The sequence below is a fragment of the Peromyscus maniculatus genome, chromosome 3 (genome assembly GCF_049852395.1).
Source record: "Peromyscus maniculatus bairdii isolate BWxNUB_F1_BW_parent chromosome 3, HU_Pman_BW_mat_3.1, whole genome shotgun sequence".
Lineage (NCBI taxonomy): Eukaryota > Metazoa > Chordata > Mammalia > Rodentia > Cricetidae > Peromyscus > Peromyscus maniculatus.
In genome coordinates this window covers 134,974,772-135,002,374 of record NC_134854.1, presented here as the reverse complement: position 1 = coordinate 135,002,374, position 27,603 = coordinate 134,974,772, and the positions used below count along the sequence as shown (strand labels likewise).

Below are 27,603 nucleotides of genomic sequence, written 5' to 3'. Positions count from 1 at the left end.
GGTCCGGAGCACTTGCTGCTCTTGCAGAGGACCTGGGTTCAGCTACCAGCACCGCATGGTGGCTCACAACCATCTGCAGCTGCAGTTCAGGGGACCCAATGCTTTCTTCTGATTTCTGTGGGCAGGCCCCAGGCATGCCCATGGTAAACATGCATAAATGCAGGTGAAACACTCATACATATGAAAGAAATTAACCTAAAAGTTTAGAAGAATGCAATTGCTATTTTTTCTTTAAATCTAAAAAAAATTCTCAAAAAAATTGAATCTTTTTTTTTTTTTCTGGTTTTTGTTTTTTTGAGACAGAGTCTCACTGTGTAGTCCTGGGTAGCCTAGAACTTACTACACAGATCAAGCTGGCTTCAGGCTCATAGAGATCTGCCTGCTTTTGTCTCCTGAGTGCTGGGGTCAAAGGTGTGCAGCACCATGAGCCACTTTTTTTGAAAGGATCTTTTGCCCAAATGAATTGACGATGTATGTTTATTCAAGCCCCTTCATCCAGATGTTCGTGGTAGCTCATTCATGTTGCCCACAATAGGAAGTGCTCAACGTGCCCTTCAGTAGATAAGCAAATAAACAAACTCACAGTCACCTGTACATTGGAATATTAGTCTATGATAAAAAAGAAATGAATTGTCAAATGACAAAATGGTATGGGAACATTCTAAATGCATGTTGCTGAGAAAGAGCTGGACAGGAAGGCTGCCCCCTGAAAGGGTCAAGCTCTAGACATTCTGGGGAACGTAAGACTGGGGGATATGGGAAAACACACAGGGGTATTGAGAGGATAGGTTGGGCACAGGAAGGGGTGACAGAAAGGGTGACTAGGCAAACCACAGGGGCCTCTGGGGGCAGTGAAACTGTGCTGTATGGGACGATAATGGTGGCACTTGTCAATTAAAGACTTGCCTAACCCTTCAGGAGACAGAGCACCAAGAGAGAACCCCAAGGTAAAACATGGGCTCAGAATAAGAGTGTATCTGCATTAGTTCTCAGTGGCAATAAATGTAGCCAGCAAAAATATCCGGGAGAAGAGAAGCTGCAGGGGCGGAGTAGATGGGAGCTCCTGCCCCTCCTGCCCCTCCTGCCCCTCCTGCCAGTGTTTGGGCAAACCTGAATTTACCCCAACCTAGTTCATTCATTGAGAAAAGCTTGAGCCAGGCATGGTGGTGCACACCTTTAATCCCAGCACTCAGGAGGCAGAGGCAGGGGGATCTCTGTGAGTTCGAGTCCAGCCTGTTCTATAAAGTGAGTCCCAGGAAAGCCAAGAAGGCTACATAGAGAAACTCTGTCTCAAAAACAAAACAAAACAAAAAGAAAGGAAGGAAGGAAGGAAGAAAAGAAAAGCTTGACTTCCTAATTCCGTGGATCTTCTTCTGCTTGGAAGGCGTGGCTGTGACACACAGTGCGTGGCCCTGGCTATTGCCGTGGGCGGCAGCTTTGGTGAGACTGTGGCCCCCGAGAGTGAGCCTCCTGTGATGAGGTGGGCAGGCTGTGGGTTCTTAGGCTTTGAGTGCCAGAGAAATATGGTCTTAACCTATGAGCAGTGGGGGTACTGATGGACTCATCAGGAGAGTGACATGGGGAGAGCATACTTCAGGAGGCGTGGGCTGTAGGATTAGTAGTATCCCTTCTCGGAACTTCGTGCCCTGTTTGTAGAACCAGAAGTCTGTACTGGTTGTCAGGGAAGCCGTCTTCAGCCCGAGGGTCTGTGGCCCCACTTCCCATCCCCTCCCTCCCCTGCCTCTGCCCCACTGTCGCATGCTTTGGTTGGATGCCTCCCCTTGGGGGACATCTACTGCACAAGGCTGTGCCTGGGGAGCAGCTCCATTTGATTTGATCTGATTTTTCTCTCTGTGAAGTCTTCAAGGGGAAGAGCCAAGGCCTGGCCTGTTCCTAGCAGCCTCATGGGGAGGAGACAGAAATCAGGAGACTGGGAATCAACTCCCTCGGGGTTAAAGAGCGGGATAGGATGCAGAGCAGGATGGGAGGAGGTCTCTGATTGCTCCTTGACTTCCACCTAGCCCAACTCCACCTGCCCCCACTTTGGAAGCTCTAGCTGGCTGTGTGCATTAGGGGAGGCATCTCTGCCCCTTCCAAACTGTCTCCTGTCACTGCAGTATGATTTATGAGCTTTTCCTCTAAAACATGAGAACACTGGCCGCTGACGCTGCCCTGTAGTCGGTCTAATAAGCGGCATCTTCTTGTTATGCGCAGGATGCTAGGGGCAGAAGAGGGGGGAATCCACAGTGGGCTGGGCTTTGTTTTCTTTGAACATGGAAAACACCAGGCTCTTGGCGGATCTCAGTCTCTGTAGTGTCCAAAGCTTTGTTGTCACCTTCAGGGGGATGTGAGTCTGACTCCTAGCACGGCTTTGCACTAGCTTTTAGGACCGTAGCCTGATGGTGTCCTCTGAGCCACCACCCCCTAACTGCAGAGGTGAAGTTGGGGACACCAGCAGTGCCCTCCGTCTAGGAGTGCCCTGTAGTTTGTATGAGAGAGGCACCCGCAGAACATGAGCCCTTGAGACGCTGGCATCATCGAGATGATTCTAACAGTGGAGGGTCTGAAGTTGGTAGGGGAATATCTGCAGAGGATTGTCAGGGCTGTGTGTTGATACAGCAGCTGGGTCTCACAAGAGTGTCAGCATTTCCATCCATCTACACACATGGGCCTGTGAACACACACGCCTGTGCAGCTGGTGATAGTTCACAGAACATAATGTCATCTTCACCAAGCCTCCAAGCTTAGTTTACACAAAGCCTCTGTTCTTCCTCTGTAGAAACTGATACTGCATGAGGGCCACACTCTGTGTGCTTGTGTGTAAAAACTGATAGTGAGAGCCACACCAAGTGTGTGTGGCACATGTGTGCACATGTGTGTATGTGTATGTATTTGTGGGGCATATGTATATGTGTATGCATGTGGTGTATGTGTGTATGCATGCGTTTATGTATGTGGCATGTGTATATGTGTGTGTGCATGTGTGTGTGCCATGTATAAGCGTGGGGTGTGTGTGTGTGTGTGTGTGCATGTATGGCATGTGTTGTAATGTGACTTTCGTCTAAGTGTGTCTGGTATATGAGGTTGGTGAGTAGTGTGTGGTTAATGCCAAGCATGTGACACGCACTATGTTCTGTGTATGAACTTTGTGTTTATCTGTGTGTGACACCCGTGTGTGTTTGTGTGTCAGATGAGGTGCTTGCAGTCAGCTGCTTTGTGGGCTGGGCAGAGGAACATAAGCATTAGTAGCTTGTTGGACAGGCACTGTTTTCTGATGGGTCTGTTTTGTTCTGGGAGACTCTACACTCAGAGCTTGGATTTCATTTGTGGAGACCTCAGAGAGAATGAAAACAAGCATCATCCCAAACCAGTGCTGGCAATCTCTGATGCCAGGAGTCCCACAGTGTGCTGGGGATGGTGGCGGGCCAGTGGGTCCGCCAGGCCTTGCTGGAAGGGGCCCTCCCGCCAGGGCTGCAGGGCAGCAGTATGGTCTGCTGTCTACCCTCAGGATGAACTCAAGACTCTCTGCTGTCCCACAGTTTTAGTTGACATTTAAAGTGTTTCAGTGTTACTGTGTAAGGAGTTACAAAGGATATATTTCTACCAAGTTTTAAATATTGGCATTTTAGAATAACGTTGCACCGTTCTCTTAAAAGTAGACCAAACTAAAACTCAATAACATTGCAGTTTAAAAAGTTGTCTTCTCGTGAGGTGTTACATAATCCAGAAAAATGCACATATGGGGTGCAGCTCCATTCATCTGCCCGTGTTCTGCCCAGATCAAGGTATTGGGCATGCCCAGAACCCCAGAAGGCAACCTTGTGTTCCTCTGAGTCAACATGCCCCTAAAAAATGGCAGCTTCTCTCTCTAACAGTGTAAACTGCTCTTCCTGGTCTCGTTTTTCCTGGCTGGTTCAATAACCATGAGATCCATGCAGTTCAAGCCTGTGCTGTATGGAGCCCGTACCTTCTCACCACATAGCGTTCTCCTGAACAAAACATCACTTCTTTCTTACTGGACTTTGGAGCTTCTAATGCTTAGTGATAAAGCTCTGATTCTTGAGCATATTTTTGGGTGGACATAAGCATTGACTCCTTTTGGGTATTTATCTGTGAGTAGAATTGCCAGGTCATAGGAAGAATTCTGTAATCCATCCATATTCTCTACTGTCCATCAAAGAGAACCCAAAGGTATAAAACTTTTTACATCATTTATTATCTTTTAAAATTCGTAATTTTCTTCAATTTCTTTCACAGAATTTTATCTTAATATGGTTTTATGCTTAAAACTTATAAATTGATTATCATATTTCTTTTTAACCTATATACAAATTGAAATAGACATTTTGACTTTTAAAGTTACATTTAATTAATTAATTAGAGCACAGAGGATTTGTGGTCCTTTGAATTGAGGAAGGCTTTTCTAGTACCAATATTTGAAATTGTTCTTTTTGGGACACCCAGATATTTTTGCCATTTTGGGGTCTTCCATCATAGTTAGACTCTGGGTGATTGCAGCCTTGGTTTTTCTTCTGCAAATCGGGAACAGACCCCTTGTGAAGGGTGAAGTGGGAGGAGGATGGTATTCTCAGGCAGAGCTGGACAGCACAGCATTGGGAATGATACTCTCATGTGGATTCTCCCATACTCCCGGCTGCAAACCTGTTGGGAAGCCTTGCCATGTCCCCAGGTAGCTCTGTGCCAGTTTGTAGACCTCTTAGATGATGGTGATGATGGAAGGGGACACTGGACCATTTAAGGATGGGCTTGAGTGATTTACAATATTCATGGGGTGTAGACAGGGAACCCATGCTAAAGAGCTGAATGTAAGCTTTAGGCAGAGGGGAGCCTGGGGTATTTTTGAGAAGGTTGTCAGGAAAGAGCAAATATGATGTCTTGAAGAGCTGAATCTATTGAGGACCCAGGAAGGGGTTTCTGCATCTGAACTGTGGCATTGAAGGTATTAGGACTTGACAGAATGCTGGGCTGTGACTGTTAGGACATCAGGACATGTTAAGGTTGTTAAGGGTTTTAAGGCCTGAGGTGAGATTTTTTTTATATATTTTTTTTTAACTCCTCTTTTGAACATTCCTCCTGGTTGCCCAGACTCAGCTCTATCAGCCAATACTTCTCCAAGTGTAGACTAGGTTCTTCTAGAGGCATTTGAGATGTTTAGGAGCTCAGGTTAATTGAAAGCAGTATAGGCAGGTCCTTGACAAACACGGGCCTCCGGATACCTTCTGATGCCCTCTGGGTCCTGCCTGCGTTAATGAGAAAAATCTAAACACTTCTCCCTGGGCCACCTCCTTTTTGTTGACAAAGAATTAGCCTCTTGGGCAAGGCCTCTGGCCCTTTGGCAAACCCTAGTTGTAGTGTGTAAATAGGATATAAAAACGTTATTTTCATAGAACTCATTTCTGGTACCCCAGGCTGCAAGGGCTCTCCTTTTTCTGGAGTGAGATAGATAGATAGATAGATAGATAGATAGATAGATAGATAGATAGATAGATAGATAGATAGATAGATAGATTTTTAGTTTAAGAAAATTCATTCCAGTGATAAAAGTTAGTTAATTTGCTAATCATGTAGCTGGTGGCCTGTGCATCAGTCAGAAACCTTCATGGCAACATGGAGTAACTCAAGTTTGGGAGACAGTAGGTTAGACTGTAGAGCAGAAAGAGGCCCTTGCCAAATCTCTGCATAGCAAAGTTGGGGCTCTGTCTGAGTTCTGGGGGGTCTGGGTCCACTGCTGTCCCTAGCCGCAGCCTGATGCTCAGCTCCTTGCCTCCCGCAGAGATCCGCATGCAGCTGGTGGAGCAGTTCAAATGCCTGGAGCAGCAGTCAGAGTCGCGGCTGCAGCTGCTGCAAGACCTGCAGGAGTTCTTCCGCAGGAAAGCTGAGATCGAGCTGGAGTACTCCCGAAGCCTGGAGAAGCTGGCTGAGCGCTTCTCCTCCAAGATCCGCAGCTCCCGGGAACACCAGTTCAAGTGAGAAGTTGGCTCTGGGTCCTGGGGTGGGAGGTAGCGCTGGGCAGGAGGGCTGTTGGCAGAGGCAATGAGCCAAGGAGGCCAAGAGTGGATGAGGAGGCCAAGAGTGGATGAGGAGGCCAGGGCTGGACCTTGACCTGTGAGGTCCTGCGAGGTGCTGGGTTCTGCGGCTTCCAGGAGCTTGGTGTTCTCATGCACCAATTAAAGATGGAGATGACTTCCATGCAGAAGGCTGCTGTAGAGAGTAGATGAGCGCCTCTGCCTTTGCTTATGCCCAGCTGAGACTCTGTACCTCCTTTCAGCACATCATGACTTTATCTGGTTGACTTTTACTTGGGTATCAATCAGCTCAGCTTCTATGTCCTTAGACTAGACATCTTCTCATGAACTAGGTCCACGAAGCATCCTTCTTCCTTGCTATTCTGGAGGACCTCAGTACCTAAACACTGTCCTACCTTCTTATTTATGACACACAGACCCTCTGATATCCTAACTGCTCACACCCCAAACTCTGAGTGCTGAGGGTCTCTATCTGACCAGGCAGGTTCTGAAGACCTGTAGTTACACCCTGAATTGCTGCTGGAGCTCTCCACAGTGGGTGAACACAGCTGGGGTCTCATCACCTGCCCCTCCTTCCTCTTGATTTGAAACCAGCTGCCCTTACATCCTAAGTGTGAGCATGGAGGAGAGGGGGAGGGCAGGTCTTGAGGACACAGGGGTCCCTTATTCCCTCACCTTGTCTATAATGAGCCCCACTAGCCCCTCATGGGTTCATTAACTCAGCCACCAGACGGATGGGTGCCCCAGCTGGCAGTTGGACCAAGTGGGCTGCTTGTCTCACTATCAAAGTCTAATTAGGGGGTCACCCAGGCCAGTGCAGCTGAGGTAGACCCTCTATGTGACACTAATGTGATGGTCCAGCCCTGATGGCTTTTGGAAGTTGAGTTTTCTGGGCAGGCTGACTCACCTTGGACTCCAGGGTGCTCAGTGACCTGGTATTTGTAGCTGGAGAATTTCTCTCCAGCTCCTGCCGCCAAGTCCCGCCAGTCCCGGAACCCACTTATAAAGTAAACACACAGACTCTAACATTATTTAAACTGCTTGGCCATTAGCTCAGGCCTACCATTGTCTAGCTCTTACTCTTATACTCAGCCCATTTCTGTTAATCTATATGTTGCCACGTGTTCCGTGGCTTTACCTGCTGTCTTTACATGCTGCTCCCTGGCATCCCCTCCAGACTTCCACCTCCCAGCCTCTCCTCTGTTTGTCCCGCCTATCCTATACTTCCTGCCTGGCAACTGGCCAATCATCGTTTTATTTATTCAAAACATACAGGACATCCCACAGCAGCACTTGATTTAAAGAAAGGCTTAGGGGCTGTCATGGTGGCTCAACAGTCTAAGGGGCTTGCTTCCAAGCCTGACAACTTGTGTTCAATCCCCAGAACCCATATGGTAGAAGGAGAGACTGACTTCTTGTCCCCTGTGTCCACAGGGCCTGATGCCAGCTCCTGGGTTCCCTTGCGGGAGCTTAAACATTTGTAGAGAAGGAGGAGGAATCCAGATGGTCATCCTTCACTGACTTAAGATGGGAAGGATTTATGTTGGGAACGAGGCAAAGCTAGTGCCCTGGGCTGAAGCCTTGGTCTGTCCTCTGTGGATGAGCACTGGGTTTCAAAGTCTGAAATGACAGAGAAGATGACCAGTGAGCAAGGGTATCTAGCACCTAGCAGAAGGCTTGGCCCATGGTTGGCACAAATGTTTCTTGAATAAATGTCCAGTGGTAACTAGAGCTGCCACAGTGGGCAGTGTATCTTTTGACTTCTGCAGATTGGTGAAACCATTTGAGCAAATTCCCCACTCAGGTGCCTGGTACTTGATGCTGTGGTGCCGTGAGGCCAGAGTGACCTTGATAGTGGCCTTCTGGCTGGAGAATGGGGACCACCAAGGAGCCAATGTGTAAGGCTAGGTAAAATAGAGGCTTCTCCAAAATGCAGTCTGTGGCCTCCCCCAGCCTCCTGCATCAGAAGCTCTGGGGCAGCAGCAAGCCTGTCTGGGGCTTCTGGTGACCAGCCACTTTGATGGTTTTCTAGATGACAAATGGTTTCAGTCTTTTTTTGTGGGCTATGCTGCCCCCACCTTCCTAGTCACCAGCATAGAAGTCACGGTCTTGCCCTTTCTGGAGGGGCCTACAGGAACCTGGCTTTTCCTTCTGATGGGCTGGAACCAGGAACATTCCCTGGGAAGGAAGATGCCCTGGAGGGCAGCACATAGGGGCCTGGCCCTGCTTCTCAGGTGGGTGGGTGGTCTGGTCCAAACAAGATGGCTAGGTCTGCAGAGGCAGAGGTTTCCTGGGACCAAGACTTTTCCCAAGAGCTGTATATTCTAAAACACTAATACTTTGAGATATTTGGTAGAGGAAGAAAAAAGAAAGAAAGAAAAGAAAACGAATTCTGTATTTGGGGATCACTGGCTAGTCTGGAACTCACTATGTAGACCAGGCTGGCCTTGAACTCACAGAGATCTACCCATCTCTGCCTCTTGGGTGCTGGGACTAAAGGTGTGCACTGTCATGCCCAGCCCACTGACTGCTCTCAACAGCTGAGTCAAGTGTGTGGAAAGCTCTGGGAGGTTTGTACGAAGCCTGTTGTTTTCTTTCTGAAAGCTAGATGACCATAGGATTCCCCTTCCTAGGATAAGTAGTTACACTTTGCAAACCAGGGCTCTTTGGGACCCCATATTCAAAGCTCAGTTCTACACAAACCCTGAAGTGTAATGGCATTCCACTCAAACAGTGCCCTGTATTTGGGGTGTCAGGGCCCCTTTTATTCTGACTCCTTTGGTTTTTCGGTAGTTCTTGGTTTCAGGGGAAAATGCCTCAAGACAATCCCCTGTCCAAGGTTAAATGATGCTGGCTGCTCTGTGAACCACAGAGAAAAGCAGCAGAGAATTCTATTCTAACACATTACAAGTATTTGGGGGGAAAGCCAGAGTTTGGGAAGAGCTAGGCGGTGCTTGGCTAGACACTGCATAACATTCTGTGCAGATATTCAGTGCCAGTGCATTGGGAGTGTCTTCCAGCTCCACAGAGCAGTTGAGAGGGAGGATCCCACCTGGCTTCCTTTCCAAGAAAGCACTCTTTACTGGGGGAAGAAGAGCCATGGTTTTCACAGCTGCAGCATATCTTAAAATGATAGTATTCAGCGTTCCAGGTTATTCTTGACAGAAAAGCATTTTTGCAATGTGTAATTTGAAGCTGGTGTGCAGAGAACCCAGGGTTGAAGGTCTGAGCAGAAGAGATAGGGATGGAGGAAGCCCTCAGATTGGGCTTGTGTTTCTACTGATAGTTATGACTGCTCCCATGGCCAAAGTCACACCCATAATTTGTTTAATTGTCTATGTTTCCTCGTGTCTACCTTACCTTGTGCCACATTCTCTCCAAGGTGAACAGCAGTCACCCTCTTAGTGGCACTTTCATGACATGCGGAACAGATGCATCTTTATCTTCCTAGTTGACTCTGGTGAGGCTTGGGGAAATTGATTTGCCGAGGACACAGCTTTAGTTGCAGATGGTACAGGCAGGATTTGCATCTTGGTTTGCAGACTCCAAGTGCAAAGTGCCTTGGGCCGTACCGCTGCATGGCAGGTCCGTTTCCTTGGCTCTCTGCCCGGGTTAGTGCTTGCTGAGGGTCACCATCTAACCAGACCTGTGTGAGCATCAGAGGGCTGGGAAGGCTCTTGTGCAAAGTCTCTCTTCTGGCTTGGCTAGTTGTGGGTCTCAGGTCAGGTTAATGAGGAACCAAATAGTTTCTAGATCGATCGGGCATGCCACCTTCATCCCGCAAGGTACTTGAAGCAAGGGGGGGGGATTTCTAACCTGTCTCTGTCTCTTTATTTATCTCTGTGTCTGTCTCTCTCTGTGGCATAACACAGTACAGAACTGAGCAGTGCTCCTCAAAATAAAGGAAGGCTCACTGGTGCTGCCTGAGCCATAACTGTTCAATTCTCTTTCAGCCTTGAGGAGAAGGCCTCCTTGGCTCTCCTGCGTTGGTAACGCCTCTCTAATCTTTCCACAAACCCCAGGCTTCAGCACCTGCCCAAGAATGCATTATGCTGTTTGTCTCCCCTAACGGTACTTTCTCAGTTACCTTCTATTTATGGCAAGCACTTTAAAAAAGAAAACTATGACTAGGGAAAGTTTTCTGTAAATATCTTTAGAAAAAGACAATAGACTGGAGAGATGGCTCCAAGGGTAAGAATATTCTGTATTTGAGTGGGAAGATCTGGGTTCAAATTCACAAAACCACCCACATGAAGACCATGTGTGCTTACACGTGTCTGTGACAGCACTTCAGAGAGGGAGGAGTCAGGAGGATCCCTGGGGCTAGTCACCAACCCGTCTCTAGGTTCAGTGGGAGACCTTGTCTAGTCACCAACCCATGTCTAGGTTCAGTGGGAGACCTTGAAGTGTAGAGTGATAGAAAAGGATGACTGGTGTCCTCCTTTGGCCTCTGTGTGTGCATGGGTATGTGTATATCACACACACATACACACACACACACACACACACACACACACACACACACACACACACGCGCATGCACACACACACACACACACACACGCATGCACACACACACTTAAAATCAAAGGGAGATACTGAGCCTGGGTTTGGGGATGTGATAATCCTGATGTTAGCAAAAGCTTACTCTGGGGCCCGTTTCCAGTTCCTTGTAGAAAATTATCACCTTGCCTGACCTCTAGCTTCCATCCTGCAGCTCCTATCAGCTCAAATGTCTATCATTTCTACATTTTGTTGTCCCTGGTCCACCTTCCCTCAATGCAACATCTCTCTTCCTTCTTCTGCCATTTCAACCTTCTATCTTCAGCCATCCATCAGCTTCAGATTTCATTATCTGTATCTCCCAGTATCCCTTTTCCATCACTGTTGCATTCATTCCTTCCTAATTCCTATCTTCCTCCTCCCACCATCTTCCTCCTCCCATCATCTTCCTCCTCCCACCATCTTCCTCTTCCCATCATCTTCCACCTCCCACCATCTTCCTCCTCCCATCATCTTCCTCCTCCCATCATCTTCCTCCTCCCATCATCTTCCTCCTCCCATCATCTTCCTCCTCCCATCATCTTCCACCCTCCATATTCTGTCACCAGTTTCCGTTTCTCTCCTGTGGCAGGGCTCTTGAAGCTCGTCTTACAGTGTGCTCTTTGTGATGGCTTCAGCCCCTTCTCCTCTTCCTAGTTTTCCATTGGTTTTCCCTGCTCCCACACATGTTCCCAGGAATCCTCAGCCCATAATCAGTGGATTACAAGCTCTCAACCAGGTTGTGACTTATTTGTGTGTGTGTATACATACATACGTACATATATATTACATATGCGTCAACAGAACCCCATTTGTGTATTAAGAATGATGAGTAGATTTAAAGGGTACCATGTATGTAGCAGTTTAGTTTTGTCTCCATCCCATCAAGTAGATAGGATAAGAGTGGGTTTTAAGAATTGTGTAGGACCTTATACTTTGCAAAGATTGGTTCATTCACCAATCTTTAGCTCATACATCCTTCTAAGAATTCTGGTGGGACGCAGAGAGTCAGAGGAGGTGGCATCACCTCTATGGGACAGACAAGGGACTTGAAGGCCAGGCTCAATGGGTTCTAACTCAGGACCCATGGTTGAAGGATGAAATAACTGGCCAGGTGAGCCTTGGGTGGGCCCTTCCTCTGCTTGGTTCTATATAAACAACATGTCACGTCCATTTTTCTGTTAGATAAACTGAGACACAGAGGCTTACAGGGAAGGAGATGGAGAGGTTGCCCAGGTGTTTCCTAATGGGGCAGGGGTTTTCATTTCAGGACTTGACCAAGGACAGGGATCTGGTTTGTGAAGAGGGTGTCAGCGGCAGGGGCTTGTGTTCTCTTGATCCCAAGATCCCAGGACACTGGATTTAGATCCACATGCCTCTGGGGTTCTGCAGGCTTGGAGCTGGGTTCTGTTTGCTAAGCGGAATTTTCCAGCCCCCAGCCGGGAAGCTGGCAGAGCTAGCTTGCTGCTAATTTCATTTTCCTACCTTACCAGCTTGGCAAAGCTTGGCCTCTCCAGCTTCAGTCTCTTGGAACCTCATTCCCACCTTTCTTAGCCAAAGCAAGCAAGCAAGCTGTGACTCACCAGAAACGTTCACTGCTAGTTTCTAGCCATAAAAAAAGAAAATATGTACATCTGTGGAAGTTCTGCCCTTATGTCCTAGCTCAGCAGCTTCTGCCTGCCGAGGAGGGGCTTGGATGCAGGATGAGAAAAGCCAAGGAGTCGCTCACGGTGGGCCTGGGAGGGGGAAGGCTGGCTCCCTTCATTCTGGTGCCTTCTAAAAAGGGGACTGTAGCAAGCAAAGGTAGCAGAGGGGGCTCGGTATCAGGCCCAGGGACCCTTTTGAAAAAGAACAGGTGACCCCAGGAGAAGGAGGGTGGAAGCAGAGTTTCCTGAGGACCTCCATCCCGATCTGCCGTCTGTGCTCTGGATGTTGTTTTCTGCAGTCCCAGGGTAATGCAGATGGTACATGGGACGAGACAGCAGGCACCCCAGGGTCCAGCACTCCAGGGCCCCCAGCCTCATGATACATCATTCTTATCCTACCCATCTTTTTTGTTTGTTTGTTTTTTGAGACAGGGTTTCTCTGTGTAGTTTTTAGTGTCTGTCCTGGGTCTTGCTCTGTAGACGAGGCTGGCCTTGAACTCACAGAGATCTGCCTGGCTCTGCCTCCCGAGTGCTGGGATTAAAGACGTGTGCTACCACCGCCCAGCGCTATCCTACCCATCTTGATTCCTGGGCTTTGTCCACGCTGGTCTTTACTTAGTCCCTTAAATACATGCACCAAATTCCCTGCCCCTAAGAGAGGCCGCTCTTCTAGTACTTTCCCTGGACCCCCTCTAATTCTTCTTAGAAGCCCACCTTGCCTACTCCTTCCTCTTAGACACTCCAGTGAACCTCACAGTCAGGCCTCAAGTCCCTTGCTCTGGGCTCTCATGGCACAGTATGCCCCTTTACTCTAGCACTTTCTGCCAATTTAATTCTATACACACCCGAGATACCTCCAGTGAGTCTGTCTCTCCCAGCACACTGTCTACTGTGTGGGGAACAGGGGCCACACATGTGCTCGTGGTCATCTTGGAACCCGACCCTACAGAATGCACATCATAAAGGCATTGCACAGATGAGCCACTGAAGAGTGAGCGGGGAACCCTATTCTGGGTTTAGTGGCATGGTTTGAGTAGCAAGGCCACAAGCGTAGGTGACCTGTGTATTGTCACATTGCTAGAAGGAAGACATAGGAGAGCACCACACCCAGGTCCAGGTATCTTTCTGTTTCACCTTAGTGGCTCTTACTGGTGGCCCAGTGAGGTAGTGAGGGCCTGGTACCATTGTGATGGAGGTCACAGATGCCAGCCTTCTACAGAAGGGCTAGCTCTAACTCTTGGCTATGGGTAGCCCACCTGGCATGTTAGTTGCTTTTGGTTGCTGTGATAAACACCATGATCAAAAGCAATCTATGGAAGAAAAAAATTATTTTGTCAGCTTATGGTTCCAAAAGGGAGGCCATAATGGCTGAGAAGGTATGGCAGCAGACAGCCGTGGCAGAAAGCTGAGCGATCATATCTTTAACCACAAACATAAAGCAAAGAGTGAGAACTGTAAGTGGGGTGAGACTGTAACCCCCCAAACCTGTCCCCAGTGATGTCCTTCCTCCAGCAAGGCTGCACCTCCCTAGCCAGGGACCAGGGGTTCAGATAGAGGAGCTGATGGAGGACATTCTTCATTCACGCCTCCATGTCCAGCTCTTGTCTGCGTGAGCTGTGCCCCGCACATGTGAGTGCAAACAGGGCAGGGAGGGGATGGGAAGGCAGAGCTGGCTGTTTCCGTGCTGGGTGGAGCTTCAGGTGGGTATCTGCTTGGAAGGCACACATGGCTCGCTGGCCTTGCCTGTCCCTTCCTTGTTCCTAGTCATGGGAGTCAGGAGAGTTGCCTCTCGGACTTCAGCTTTGTCAAACTCTCTGGGGGAGATGTTGTTCCCCTCCCAGCCAAGCCTCTAACCTTTTATTCATTCCCCCAAAGCCACTTCTGCTTCCTTGGGTGCCCAGCCAGAAAATGGATGCTGTCCTGGAGTCTTCGTCCTCGGCCCCCACCCTTCTCAGTTGGGGTTCAGCCAATACCCAGGCACTGAGTCCTTCAACTTCTCTCTTGGTCCCTGGACGTTGCCCCCTGTCCTCCCTGGGTCCCACTGTCAGGGCAGAAAAAAACGCTTTGACCCCTTTACACCTTTGCACTAGATCAGGGGTTCTCAACCTGTGGGTCACGACCCCTTTGGGGGAAAACAACCCTTTTGGAGGATTCACCCAAGACCTTCAGAAAACACAGGTATTTACATTACGATTCACCACAGTAGCAAAATTACATTTATGAAGTAGCAGTGGAAATAACTTTATGGCTGGGGGTCACCACACTATGAGGACTGTATTAAGGGGTCGCAGCGTTAGGGAGGTTGAGAACCACTGCTCTAGACCCTTCTATTGCTCCCTGATGGCTTCAAACTCTTTAAGAGCACTTAAAGGCCCTGTGCTATTGGTCTCTACCATCTTCCCCAGCCACATTTGTCACTCTGGGGCGGGGGGTGGTGGTGGTGGTGGTGGTCCCTAAGCTGCCTGCAGCCCGCCAGCATGCTCTTTTCTCCTTTTTGCTGGCCCTTAGGTAATAGTTCTCCACCCAGAAGGCTCTGCTCTGGGCATGTCCACTCCAGCCTTTGATCCCCAGTCTAGAAAGTGCTATCGGAAAGAAGACAGCAATGACCACCTTACTTCCGGGTCTGGAATGGGGAGGCTCTGCAGCCTCCCTCCCATGGATACAGTTAGTGAGGCTACAGCATCGTCTCCTGTCTCCCATGCATCTTCCTTACTTAAAAGTAGAAGGCTCATGTGGAAGCTCACCAGAGAATTTGAGCTTCCACACACACAGCACCTGGATGAACTAGTCCATGTGTACATGTGCAAAATGTGTGCACCCACACATGTGAACACATGTGCAAATGCATGTACCCACAGAGACAATGAGTGGAAGCCTGAAGGAACCCCGGACCTCTCTTCAACACGTTAGCTGCTGTATCTCCCCTCCTTCTCCTCCCCCCCTTCTGCTCCTCCCCTTCTCCCTCCTACATTCTTCCTCAGCCCTGTCTTGGGCTGTGCCACCTCCTGGCCCACAGGTTCTGTCCTTTTCCTCTGCCTGTTACCATTTTGCTCTGGCCAGGCAACCCAATTAAAGGCCATCATTAAAGTCAATCTAGCCTTTCCAAGTCCTTTCAAAATCACTTGCCTTTTTCCTTTCCTCTGAAACGTCCATAATTTTTACACATTTAATTCCCCAGATGCTGTTCAATTCTTGCATCTCAGATTGAGCTAAGCCCCTGCAGCAGTTTCAGCAACAGCTTAATTATGGCATCTCTCCTCTAATCCTCTCCCTCCATCACCACCCAGGAAGTAGCAGGAAGCGGGACGGGATGTGTTCTCTGCCTGAACCGCTTCTTTCCCTGCAGCCCTCCTCTTAGCCCGCCATTGGCTTCCTCCCAACGGAAGATCTCCGGAAGCCAGCTCTCACATCACCGTTCTCTCCGCTCCTCTTTCCAGCAGCTCTTCAGGATGAAATGCGCCCTGCTGAGGAGTGTTTGTCTAGACTTCAGGTCCCAGTGCTACCACCCAGCATTCACCAGCTCCCCTTGACTGAACTAAGATTCCTTCACGAGTGCTACTCCGTTTTTAAGCCTCATATTAATGTTCACACTCACCCTCCTGCTCATCCATCCATGCACTCATCATCTTCATCTTCTGTCCATCTCTCCACCCACCTATCTAACCACCTGACACACTCCACACCTGACACACTCCACACCTGACACTCCACATCCGACACACTCCACACCCGACACTCCACACCTGACACACTCCACACCTGACACACTCCACACCTGACACACTCCACACCCGACACTCCACACCTGACACACTCCACACCTGACACACTCCACACCTGACACACTCCACACCTGACACACTCCACACCTGACACACTCCACACCCGACACTCCACACCTGACACACTCCACACCTGACACACTCCACACCTGACACACTCCAAACCTGACACTCCACAACTGACACACTCCAAACCTGACACTCCACAACTGACACACCGCACCTGACACACTCCACACCTGACACACTCCACACCTGACACACTCCACACCTGACACACTCCACACCTGACACACTCCACACCTGACACACTCCACACCTGACACACTCCACACCTGACACACTCCACACCTGACACACTCCACACCTGACACTCCACAACTGACACACCGCACCTGACACACTCCACACCTGACACACTCCACACCTGACACTCCACACCTGACACACCGCACCTGACACACTCCACACCTGACACACTCCACACCTGACACACTCCACACCTGACACTCCACACCTGACACACCGCACCTGACACACTCCACACCTGACACACTCCACACCTGACACACCGCACCTGACACACTCCACACCTGACACACTTCACACCTGACATACTCTGCACCTGACACTCCCCACCTGCTACAATCAAGACTCCATCCTGTTTCTCAGTCTCATTTCCAACAATCTCCCAGGAGTAGTCTCAGAATTCAGGGCTTCCTGGAATAATTAGTTATTCAGTCTGTCTGTCTTTCTCTCTTTTACGCGTGCGCGCGCGTGCGCGCGCGCGCACACACACACACACACACACACACACACACACACACACACACACACACTTCTGATTGGAAACCCCATATCCATCCTTAAAAAACCCAGCACAAATGAAGTCTTTTCTCAAGTGTCACTACCACAGCATCTCCTCCACGCTTGCCACTTTGCTGGGCCCTGAGCAGTGATTATGACAGAAACAGTATCTGCTCTCTGAGAGCCGTCAGGAAGGTGAGAGGTGGGACATGGAAATTAAAGGCAGAATAGATTAGGCAGCCTTCTGTAACTGCAAGGACTTCCATGAGACAGGCAATTTCTAAGAGAAAAGAGTTTTTTGTTTTGTTTTGTTTTGTTTGCTCACAGTCTTGGAGGTGTTAGTCTACAATTGGGCTTTCAGGTCTCGTGTGTGTGTGTGTGTGTGTGTGTGTGTGTGTGTGTGTGTGTGTGTGTGTTTGTAGGGCATAGCACATTATGGTGTGGTGTGAATTCATGGTATGGCAGGGCTGATAACCTCATGGCCAGGAAGTGGAGGAGGGGAAGAGGAGGGGCTGGGGTCACACGAAGCTGCGCTTTCAATGAACTAAAGACTTAAAGATTTCCCCATCTCCTAACAGCACCACACTGGGAAGCAAGCATTTAACACATGGGCCTCTGGGAGACATTCAAGTTGAACTTTAGCATAGTTCTCAGAGTCACCACATGTGTCAGAATCCCCAGGAGGGCGCGTGAAGCCCGGGTGCCCGGCCAAACTCCAGGGTTTCTGATCAGTGCTCATGATGGTTTGTACTTCCAACAAACTCCTATTCAATGCCAGTGTCGCAGGCCAGAGAGGACACTTGAGCACATGGTCAGGGACTGCTCTCTGAAGGGGAACTGTCATTTGAGCCCCACTACAGGAAGCAGAGGAGGAGCCAGGGAAGAAGGGGCTGCTAGTGTGGTCCAGGTAGCAAGGAGGGCAAGGTGTGCAGGTCCCAGCAGGAAGAGCCTGCCATGGAAAGGAAGGGGCTGGAGTCCAAGTACATAGGAGGAGCATGGCTGGGCCTCCTGAAACTCCAGCAAATGATGCTCTGGGCAGCTGCATTATTGACCCACATGGTCTCCCTCTTTAATTCTTTTCCTTTCTTTTTTCTCTGGTCTCAACCTCTTGACAGGGAGCCCCTTCAAGGCAGAATCTGTATTACAGTCGCCTGTGGAAGAACACAGCCCACTCACGACCTTCTGTGCAATCAATGCCCAGGGAACTCAGCTTGGGCTGAATTTTAACATTCCAGATCTTTCCAGTGTCTCAGCAAAGGATGACTCTAGTGTTGTATCTTCTTGCGTATTCACCCTGACAATGTGTATTTCCAGTTTTTCCCAAGTGAAGCCAGTGCTGCCAGTCTGACCACTGCCTCTATCTCAAATTCTCTTCTCCCAAATACTTGCTACCTAGATTTTCAGCTCATTTGGTGATAGAAGAAAAAACAAAAAACAAAAAACTCCTTGAAGTTAAATGGATCTTCTTCTTTTACCTTCTCAAATTCCAGGAGCCGGGGGGATGGTGAGAGAGGAACATCCCAGAAGTCCATGGGGCTGTTCTCCATAACACCTCTAGTGGGCCCTGGTGAGGAGGTGCAGTCATAGAGGAAATCAGCCGTTATCTTCCTCACCATTACTGACTCAGCGGCTGCCTTTCCTTACTTAGCCAGCTCCCTAAGGAGCCCCTCATTCAGGACAAGGGTGGAACAAGGCAGAATTGGGGTACTCTGGAGCTAGTGGTGGGCCTCGTTTCCAATATTTCTTTCCACACTAGAAAGCACAATAAGAGAAAGATTGGGGCTTGAAGATTAAGAACCCCAGCTCAGGTGTGCCGTGTGTCAAGATGGGGTCATCAATAGCATTTGAGTTTAGGGTTTTATTTACCTTTCTTCTTAGAGAAGAGTATGTACATCTTTTCCTGAGCCCCACAGAGGGATCTTTGGAAAAGTAGAGACAAGAGAATGATTATCTATTATTTCATTAGCTTGGGAAGCAGTGATACACAGATCAGAGATCCTCAGACTTCAGCTCACATCAGAGTGCCCAGGAGGGCTTCTTAAAACCCAGATTGCCAGGCCCAACCCCAGTGCTTCTGATTCTGCAAGGCTGGAGCATGCATTTCTGATATGTTTTCAGGGGATCACAGTGTGACATCCCATTTTAGCACAATGTCCAGCTAGAGTTGGTCTGAGAACCCATCAGCCACTCTAGGACAAAGGCATGTTTGTCCTGTAGGTATTCTTCTTTTGCCCCTCCTCCCACATGTGGAACCTGAACCCTTCAGGCTGACACTCACCAGCTCTTTCAAGCATCATCATTGTCACACTGGTTTCTAGGAGGTCAGGAGCTCCCCAGGGAAGGACAAAGGTGTCAGTAACCCAGGGGACTCTGTGGGTTAGTGGAGACAGGTTAGTGGAGAGGAAGTATCTTTTTGTTTTTTCCACTGCATAGACCTAGAAACCATGAAATATTTCAGAGCAATCTATGTAGTATTTCTCAGCCCCATTGAGATGGATTCCTCCCAGAAGAGGGAAGAGAATGTGGCAAGTGCTGCATTCAAGGGAGGCATAGATCGCCCAGGACAGAGACAGAGTCAGTGACCCAAAGTCTAGCTCTAGAACTACTTTATAACCATGGAATATCACTTTAGTCCTCTGGCCTGTTCCCATAGTTGTAAAAAGTGTAATAAGATTGACTTTGAAGGTGACTGTGAGGATCAAAAGTGGGTGACCATGTGAACTGACGTGAAGCCAACCTGAGCCATCTTGGTTCCCACAGGAAGGATCAATACCTCCTCTCACCCGTGAACTGTTGGTATCTGGTACTGCATCAGACCCGGCGGGAGAGCCGAGACCATGCCACCCTCAATGACATCTTCATGAACAACGTCATCGTCCGCCTTTCCCAGATCAGTGAGGATGTCATCAGACTCTTCAAAAAGGTGAGCTGCCCTATTTGCCCCAGGTCTCTTTCCTAGACTGGCCATGACAATATTCTATCATCAGGGTGAAATGTATTTTGGGGACAAGGGACCAGAAAGGCAGGTGTTGAATGAATGATACAGGGGGCAGAGGGTTCACTATACTCTCCAGCCCAAATCTGACTTCTGTATGCGTCTTTGAAAGACAGTGTGTACTCAGGCACTTTAGCACCTGTGGACACAAGAGTAAAAACCTTTACATAGCTAAGTGTGTAGTGTACATGTACCACAGGCAATCTGGAAAGATGGAGTCAAAACTTTTACACAGCTAGGCGTGTAGTATACATATACCATAGGCAATCTGGAAAGATGGAGGTGGGACAGGGCACCAAAATTTAAATCAACAGAAATCTTATCAGTCAATCACTTTGAAATGCTAGAAATTTCATTATGTAAACTTATATAAATATATTTCCTGTGAGTGCCTGTAATATGTACACTTTCTAGAATGCATACACATTTCCCCCTGTGTAAGATTATACTGTATATTTGATATTACTGCCTGCTTATGTCACCTACCAGACTTAGGTAATGCTCTCTGTCAGAAATTTCCCACATTGAAAATTTGCTTCTCTTTTGAATGACAGCACAGCATTTTGTTATATTGACTTAATGCTGACCTACGTACCTGGTCTCTTTCTATTGAACACTTTGGTAAATGCCATTATTTTATTGTTACAAAAAGCCTCACTGTGAGCTCTTCCTGTTGTACGAATCCTAAAAGGTCTTATAATAAAACCCTGGAGCCAGATATTGGGGTAAATGCTGAAAGATCAGAGGAAATAAAGGAACAGTCACTTCTTACCTCGCCAACTCCTCAGCTGATCCTGTCTCCATGAATCCTCAGACTGAATGCCTCTGAGTCCTCAGCCAAAAGGCCTAGTTCCTGTCTCCTCACGCCTTATATGCCTTTCTCCACCCAGCCATTACTTCCTTCCTAGTGCTGGGATTAATGGCCTATGTGCTTTCCAGATACTGGTAGCAAAGGCATGAGATCTCAAGTGCTGGGATTAAAGGCGTGTGACTCCCAAGTACTGGGATTAAAGGTGTGTGCCACCACTGCCTGGCTCTGTTTCTCTCCTAGACTGAGTCAATCTCATGTAGTCCGGGGTGGCTTTGAACTCACACATCCAGACAGATCTCTGCCTCCTGAGTGCTAGGATTAAAGGTGTATGCCACCACTGCCTAGCCTCTATGTTTAATCTAGTGGCTGGCTCTGTCCTCTGATCCTCAGGCAAGCTTTATTTGATACACAAATATCACCACACTTCCCCACATCCGTTGTTACTTAGGATCAGTTTCCACAATGAGAACAGGTCAAAAGCTGGTTTACTTTTAAAGCTTTGGTGGAATACTCCAGTGCTGAAAGGCAGGTTTTACCGGGAAATATCCAGTAGGCGAGGGTGAAGAGAGCCGTTGATTTTCTGAAGCCTTTGTCCCAAGCTTCCGACACAATGCCTGGCACAGTGGAGGCTCTGTGTCAATGGGTGGGTGTGTCACTGAACCTTCTTAGGCTGCTGAATGAGGCTGAAATCGGCTGCCTTTGGGGGCCTGCGTGAAGGTCAGACATGCTGTTCCAGAGGGGCAAGCAGCTCAGCAGGAGACTAAATTCCTTAATATTTTAGAAAGAAAATGATCCTGGTACTATCCCTTTAAAGCCCCACGTGTCCTGTATATCTTCAGGCTTGTGACTTAAACCTGTGCCTCAGTTTCCTCACTTGTGAAATGGGTAGAAACACCCTGGTGAGGGGGTGGCAGCACAGGCTAGCCTGGCCCTGCTCTGTGAAAGCTGGCTGTGACCCTAGGACAGCAGTGATTGGTCCTCCGTGTAGCTCAGCTCTGCTTCCCAGGTACCAATGTAGTGATCTGGTGACCTGAAATAGAACCGTCCTTCTGAGGTCTGTGCTTGGCTCCTCCATTTCGAGGATGGCGTCTACAGAAGAGCTGTAGTTGCCGCCTCATGGCCTCCCACCACACGAAACACTTCTGGTTTCTTCTTGATGCTGTGTTTATGAAATGTGGTCTGAGTTTAATATTTGCATAAGCAAACATAATTAGAAAGGTAAATACAGTGCCAAAAAAAAAAAAAAAATCCCACGGTGCTTCACCGAGGCCCGCTGACGAGCTTTAGCTGTCTGCTGGTTCCGAGTCCTGATCCTGGTGTGGGCTCCGCCCGATGCTGCTGTCACAGCCTTTTCCTGGGTGGGAATGACTCAGAGAGAAAGGGTCGTCAAGGCCTTCAGGACACGAAGGCTCTTTTTTTCCTGCGCTGAGCCCTGGGACAAGTGAGATAAATCTTTGCAGTTCTCATTTAGCCTGACAGCAGCCTGACTTGTGATGGAGGTTAACAGGGCGGAAAATAATGAAAAATGTCCACAGCTGAGCTCCTGGCTGCCTTGTTACCAGGTCCGTCCTGTAGAACAAAGGAAGTGACCTGGCCCCTGTGGGCTGGGAGAGTGTCGGGACAAGTGTGCCTGGCTGACGTAGCCCAGTGAGGTTCCTTTGTTGTGCCCACATTATCTATAACTCGGAGCTGAGCCCCATGCCCCTTAGAGAGGGGGAATTCTTATATTTCTCTCAACCACTTCAGGACTAAGTCCTGGGCAAATGGCGGGGGTACATTCCATTTTATGAAGCTTCAAGGAGAACCTAAATGTGGTTTTAGTCCCTCACCGTCAGTGAGACAGGGCTTTAAAAGTTTGTCTCTGTACTGCTTCACTGACTACCCTGGCCAATCGCTTTAAGCCTCAGTCTTCTCATCTGGGAAATGGGTCTGGTACAATGCTTACCTACACTGGGGACTGCTTGGAAGAACAAAGGAATGCCAAGTGCTAACATCAGGTGTGGCACTCAGAACATACTCAAGAAATGGAAGCTTGTTAGGGGTCCCTCGCATGGAAGCATGTGGCCAACTTGGGGTCCTAGTGCTTGATGGGGTGTTTCCTGACCACCCACCCAGTCTTACTCTGGCAGTCAGGAGGCCAGGGATGGTTGCTGTGGGCCTGAAATAGTTGCCCTGCCGGCCGTCTCCTCCCAGATCATTATCTGCCTCACTTGATTCTCACACTTTAATCATTCTCTGCTCTCCTTTTCATGGAGTCTGGGCTTCATTTGGTTGTTTGGTTTGGTTATTTTTTATTTTTATTTTTATGTGCACACATGTGTAGTCTACATGTGTGTAAGTGTACCATGTGTGTGCAGTGCCTGTGGAGGGCAGAAGAGGGCATTGGATCCTCTGGAATGGGACTCACAAGCGTTTGTGAGCAGTAACGTGGGTGCTGGGAACTGAACCTGGGTCCTCTGCAAGAGCAGAATGTGCTCTTAACCACTGAGCCGCTCCCTAGCCCACGGGGACTCTGTTTTACGGAGAAGTGGCAGCATTGCAAATTCCAGAAGCTCGTGTCTCTCAGAGGTGCAGCTCCGTCATCCAGCTGCTCTGGAGACTGATTCATCATTGAGTTCATCATAAGTTCAAGGCCAGCTCAGGCCACAGACTAACCAGGTCAACGTAGTGAGACCCTGAGTACGTGTGTGCATGCATATATGTGTGTGTGTGTGTGTATACTTGTCTCCCTATAAGATACTTCCCATAGTTCTAACAACTTGTCAGAACCTCTCAGGATGAGACTGAATTCCAGACAAAGATGAGTCAGTGGGTGGGACCACACCTTGACTGGGACCTGTTAGATGTGCACATCCTTGGCCCTCTGTTTAAACTCCCATCTCACTTCAGGACCCCAAAGATGGACTTGAGGGTTTTTCTGTAACTCTTTGTCCCTCTTCTCAATGTGACATTAAATAAATCTTTTTTTTTTTTTTTTTTTTTTTTTTTGGCTCTTTTTATTGGTTTATTGGTTGCTGGACCCGACTTGGGCACAGATTTTGGTACCCCGCCCCAGTTTGGTAACAGAAGTAGCCCAGAGACTGAACACTTGACTAGCATGCATGACTAGCTCATCATTCGGTCCCCAGCACTAGGGAAAGGCATTCCTGAAGCTCCTGGAGGGGGCTGGCTTTAAGGGGAGGGGTCTGGCTCAGACAGAGCAGAGTGGAACTGAATGAGATCTCAGAGGTAGTCTGAAACAGTCAGGACCTGTGGCTGTGGACAACAGAAATACAATTCCCCCTGCTTGAAGGGGGAAAAGGCTTTTCAGCTTTTTCAAAATGCCCTTGGCTGGCGGCATGGGGGTGCTTCTAGGGACACAAAGATTATTTTCAGATAATATTCTCTATTTCTGCTCTATGGCTGTGGTGTCTGTTTCCCAGTTTTCAGGGGAGAGGTCTGACGAAGAGCCTTTTCTCAGTTTGTTCCACTTCCAGGACCAGGTGGCTCCCAGCAGCTCCAGGCTTGAATCTGAGCTGCTTTTAATGGACCATTAGATCTTCTAAGCACTGATTGGCCCAGCACAGACATGTGATCACCCTTGACACTGGCCCTGTGGTGAGGAAGCTCTCTCACCTAAGTGTAGGGAAGATAGATGCTCACCTCTGGAGGAGGTGCTCAACTCTGCCGATCTACAGGGCCGAGGATGGGTGAGGGTGGCTCCCCAAGAAAAGTTGGGGTGTCCTTATGAGAGGAAAGAGATAATAGAAGTCCCCTGGACTCTTCAGTCCTTTTATCATGTTTAATGAGGTGTCCCTCAACAAAGGGTGTGCCTTACCTCTCAGGATTGCCCATTGTGTCTGGGGACAGCTGCGCTCAATAGACAGTCCTTCAGTGCAGAAATGGAATAGTGTAAGTTTTCTGCTCTTGGCTTCTTGAGGGCCACAAATATTCTATAAGTGCAGAAACCTGTTTGCTGCGTGGAGACTGTAATCAAGGTGGCCCACCCAGGTCTTCGCTGCCTGGAGACGCACATTCCCGTTCACTTGGGTCATCTCTATGGTTTGCTTTGTGGTCTCCCTGGAAGCTGCTCACCAGGGGTTACTCTTGAGTTTTCTCTGACCTGTAGTCGTTCATGGTGAGAAGCATGCAGGAGGAAGGATTGACCAGCTTGGAGCGGAGAGGGCTGTCTCAAACACTTCAACTCTAATAGCACCAAGAAAGAAAATGCTTGCCTTTCTGGTGGCTGTCTCAGCTCATGATCGACACTCATGTCTCAGCGGAAACCTCTAGATATCTTTTGCTTTTGCATCAGCTTTTAAAATCTGGCCTGAATTGCACACCTGCCCCCATGTCTGTCTCTTTAAAATTTCATCTTATTAGATTCTGGTAAGTTAGTTGAATGATTTTTCAGGCAGTAAGAAGGAAGTTTTCTCAAGAGGCATGAACTCCTCCTCTGTGGGGAAGGCCCGTGTCATAAGGTCTTCATGTTGTCCTTGCATGTGTTACTGTCTGTGGTGATTTGAATGAGACGTCTCCCGTTGTTGTGGGGTATTCACCAGAGAAGACTGCTTGGACATGGGTTTAAGCCAAAGTCTTTGTTAGCTGGCCCGTGACTACACTGGGTGCTCAGGATCCCAGTGTAGCATTGGGCCTTTCTCAGGATGAGCTTTTGAGCACTAAATCATGTTTTGGGTTGACATACTTCACTTAACAAGAACAGTTAGCCAGAAGCAGAATCACAGAAACTAAAAAGCAAGGTTAGTCCATTTAGAGACTTTCCCAGAACTGTGGACTTTGATGGATTAGGCCTTTGTTTTAGTTTTGGCAGATGCTGTCTGTGTAATGAGTTTTACAGCCTGAATGGTAGGTACTTCCATCATGGAGTCAGCTGTGCTAAGGTCTGGGGGCCTACTAAGGTCTAGGGCCCTGTTACACTATATAGGGAGAATTGGTCCCCGTTTGGTAGCTGTTTGAAAAGGATTTGGAAGTGTGGCCTTACTGGAGGAGGGATGGAACTGGGGCCAGGCTTTGAGGTTTCAAAAGGCTCCTTTTCTCTGCCTCCTGTTTGTGGTTGGAGATGTGATCTCTCAGCCGTTTCTGTCACTGTGCGTCTGCTCTACCATCACAGCCTCGAACCCCCTGGAACCATAAGCCCATTTAAACCCTTTCTTTGAGAAGTTGCCTCGGTGCTGGTGTTTTATCACAGCCACAGAAAAGTAACCCATACGCCTTCTAGCGACAGTTTGTTGGCTCTGTTTTCAGTCATTTCTGTTGGGATGTAGAAAGTGGGACTGAGACTTGAGAGTGAGTTAACCGTGAGGGTGTTAAAGGGTAAATATGAGTCTGCCAGGTGAGGGAAGGGGGTTGGGAGCTCGGGGGCAAGGCAGGAGCTCAGGAGACAGAACAGATGGGTCCTGATGGAGGTCAGAGGCACATCAGAAGTGAGGTGCAGACAGCAGTCTGAGGTGAATTCAGCTCTTAAACATAACCTGCTTGGGTGTTACATTAAGGCAATGGTTCTCAACCCCCCACTAACCCTGGGACCCTTTAATGCAGTTCCTCAGGTTGGAGTGATCCCCAACCATAAATTATTTTGGTTGGTACTTCATAACTGTAGTTTTGCTACTGTTATGAATCGTATTGTAACCATCTGTGTTCTCTGGTGGTCTCAGGCGACCCCTGTGAAAGGGTTGTTTGACCCCCAAAGGTGTCACAACCCACAGTTTGAGAACCACTGCATGAAGATCCAACATTTTAAAACTTGGAGATTTCACACCAGGTGTGGTGGCACTTGCTTATAATCCCAGCACTTAGGAGATGGGGGCAGGAGAATCAGGGGTTCAAGGCCAGCCCTAGCTACATAGTAGTTTTAGACAAGCCTGAGCTCTAGGGACCCTGTCTCACCAAGCCAAAACCCAAACCAAACCAAGCCGAGCTTTCTGCTGCCCGGCCTCCCTAATGTTGTCCAGAATGTTGTCCTGACTCCTTTATTTCCTCTACGCAGCCTTGCCTGCCTTTGAGTTTGTGGTTTCACCCTTAAACATTATCGGCCAGTGAGTCCCCCAGAGATGTGTTAGGAGCAGATTTCTCCACAGTCACAGCTGCTGACCCAGTAGGTCTAGAATGTGGCCTGAGAATCTGCATTTCTAACCAGTTCTCAGCTGATTGTGGAAACACATGGGGGAAGGACTTCCAGGGTAGCCTCCTTGTTTTGCAATTAAGGAAACCGAAGGCCCGTGTCTGCTAAGGAAATAGTCTTCCCCAAACCCAGGTATTTGACCCAGCTCTGAATCGAGCCCCATTCAGTACACCAGCTAGGAGGGTCACTGTGTGTCACACTCATGCCTCTTTACCCCTGACTGCTCTGAGACTGGGTACTGAAGCCCACCCCATTTGCAGCCTCGTTCTGTTTCCTGCAGCTCCCTTCACAATAGCCATCCATTATTCTGCACTCCGACGCCTGTAGAATTTAATTACTTGCCCTGGCCGTGATGTGAATTTGATTGTTGGAAGCTGCGGCATTCTGGAAGAAGCGCTAATGAGGAGAGACTCTTAGCAGAGACGAGAGGGCATTTGGGGGGCCTGTGTTTGAAAGCAGCCATTCACTGTGTGGCAACAAGGACTTGGTCTTCAGTGAGTTTTCTCATCCCCGCCTCGAAGATGTCCATCGCATTTCATAAATAAATCAGGGCTTTTGTGTCCAATAATTGCTTTGCTTTGTAACAGAGATCAAAAGCAGCCATGGCCTTGGATTCAAAGCCAAGTTTATTTTTCATTTTTTTTTTTTCCTTGCAGGAGAGAGTGAGGGTTTGCATGCTGGAGGGTCCAGCGGTGAGGTCTGCACTGGGGCGGGGAGAACAAAGAGATGAGGGACCTCAGCCGGTCTCCACCGTCTCCCAGGGAGACAGCCTGTGAAGCAGGCCTCAGCAGCCTTTCCTACTCATTCAACACACATAGGCTAGTGCTGGTATGACGGCAGATAAGCCATTGT

General features: G+C 48.6%; 1 protein-coding gene across 4 annotated transcripts in view; it reads left to right on the top strand.

Moving 5' to 3' along the window:
• Srgap3 (SLIT-ROBO Rho GTPase activating protein 3) overlaps positions 1-27,603 on the top strand; it is a 228,510-nt gene that overhangs the window by 111,924 nt on the left and 88,983 nt on the right. For all 4 annotated transcript variants that reach the window (XR_013050061.1, XM_006993910.4, XM_042273787.2 and 1 more), the window contains exons 2-3: positions 5,795-5,987; positions 19,585-19,747. Coding sequence is in view for 3 of the 4 variants with exons in the window: in XM_006993910.4 (XP_006993972.1) it covers positions 5,795-5,987; positions 19,585-19,747 (356 nt within the window). In the remaining variant the exon portion in view is untranslated. The remainder of the gene's footprint in view (positions 1-5,794; positions 5,988-19,584; positions 19,748-27,603) is intronic.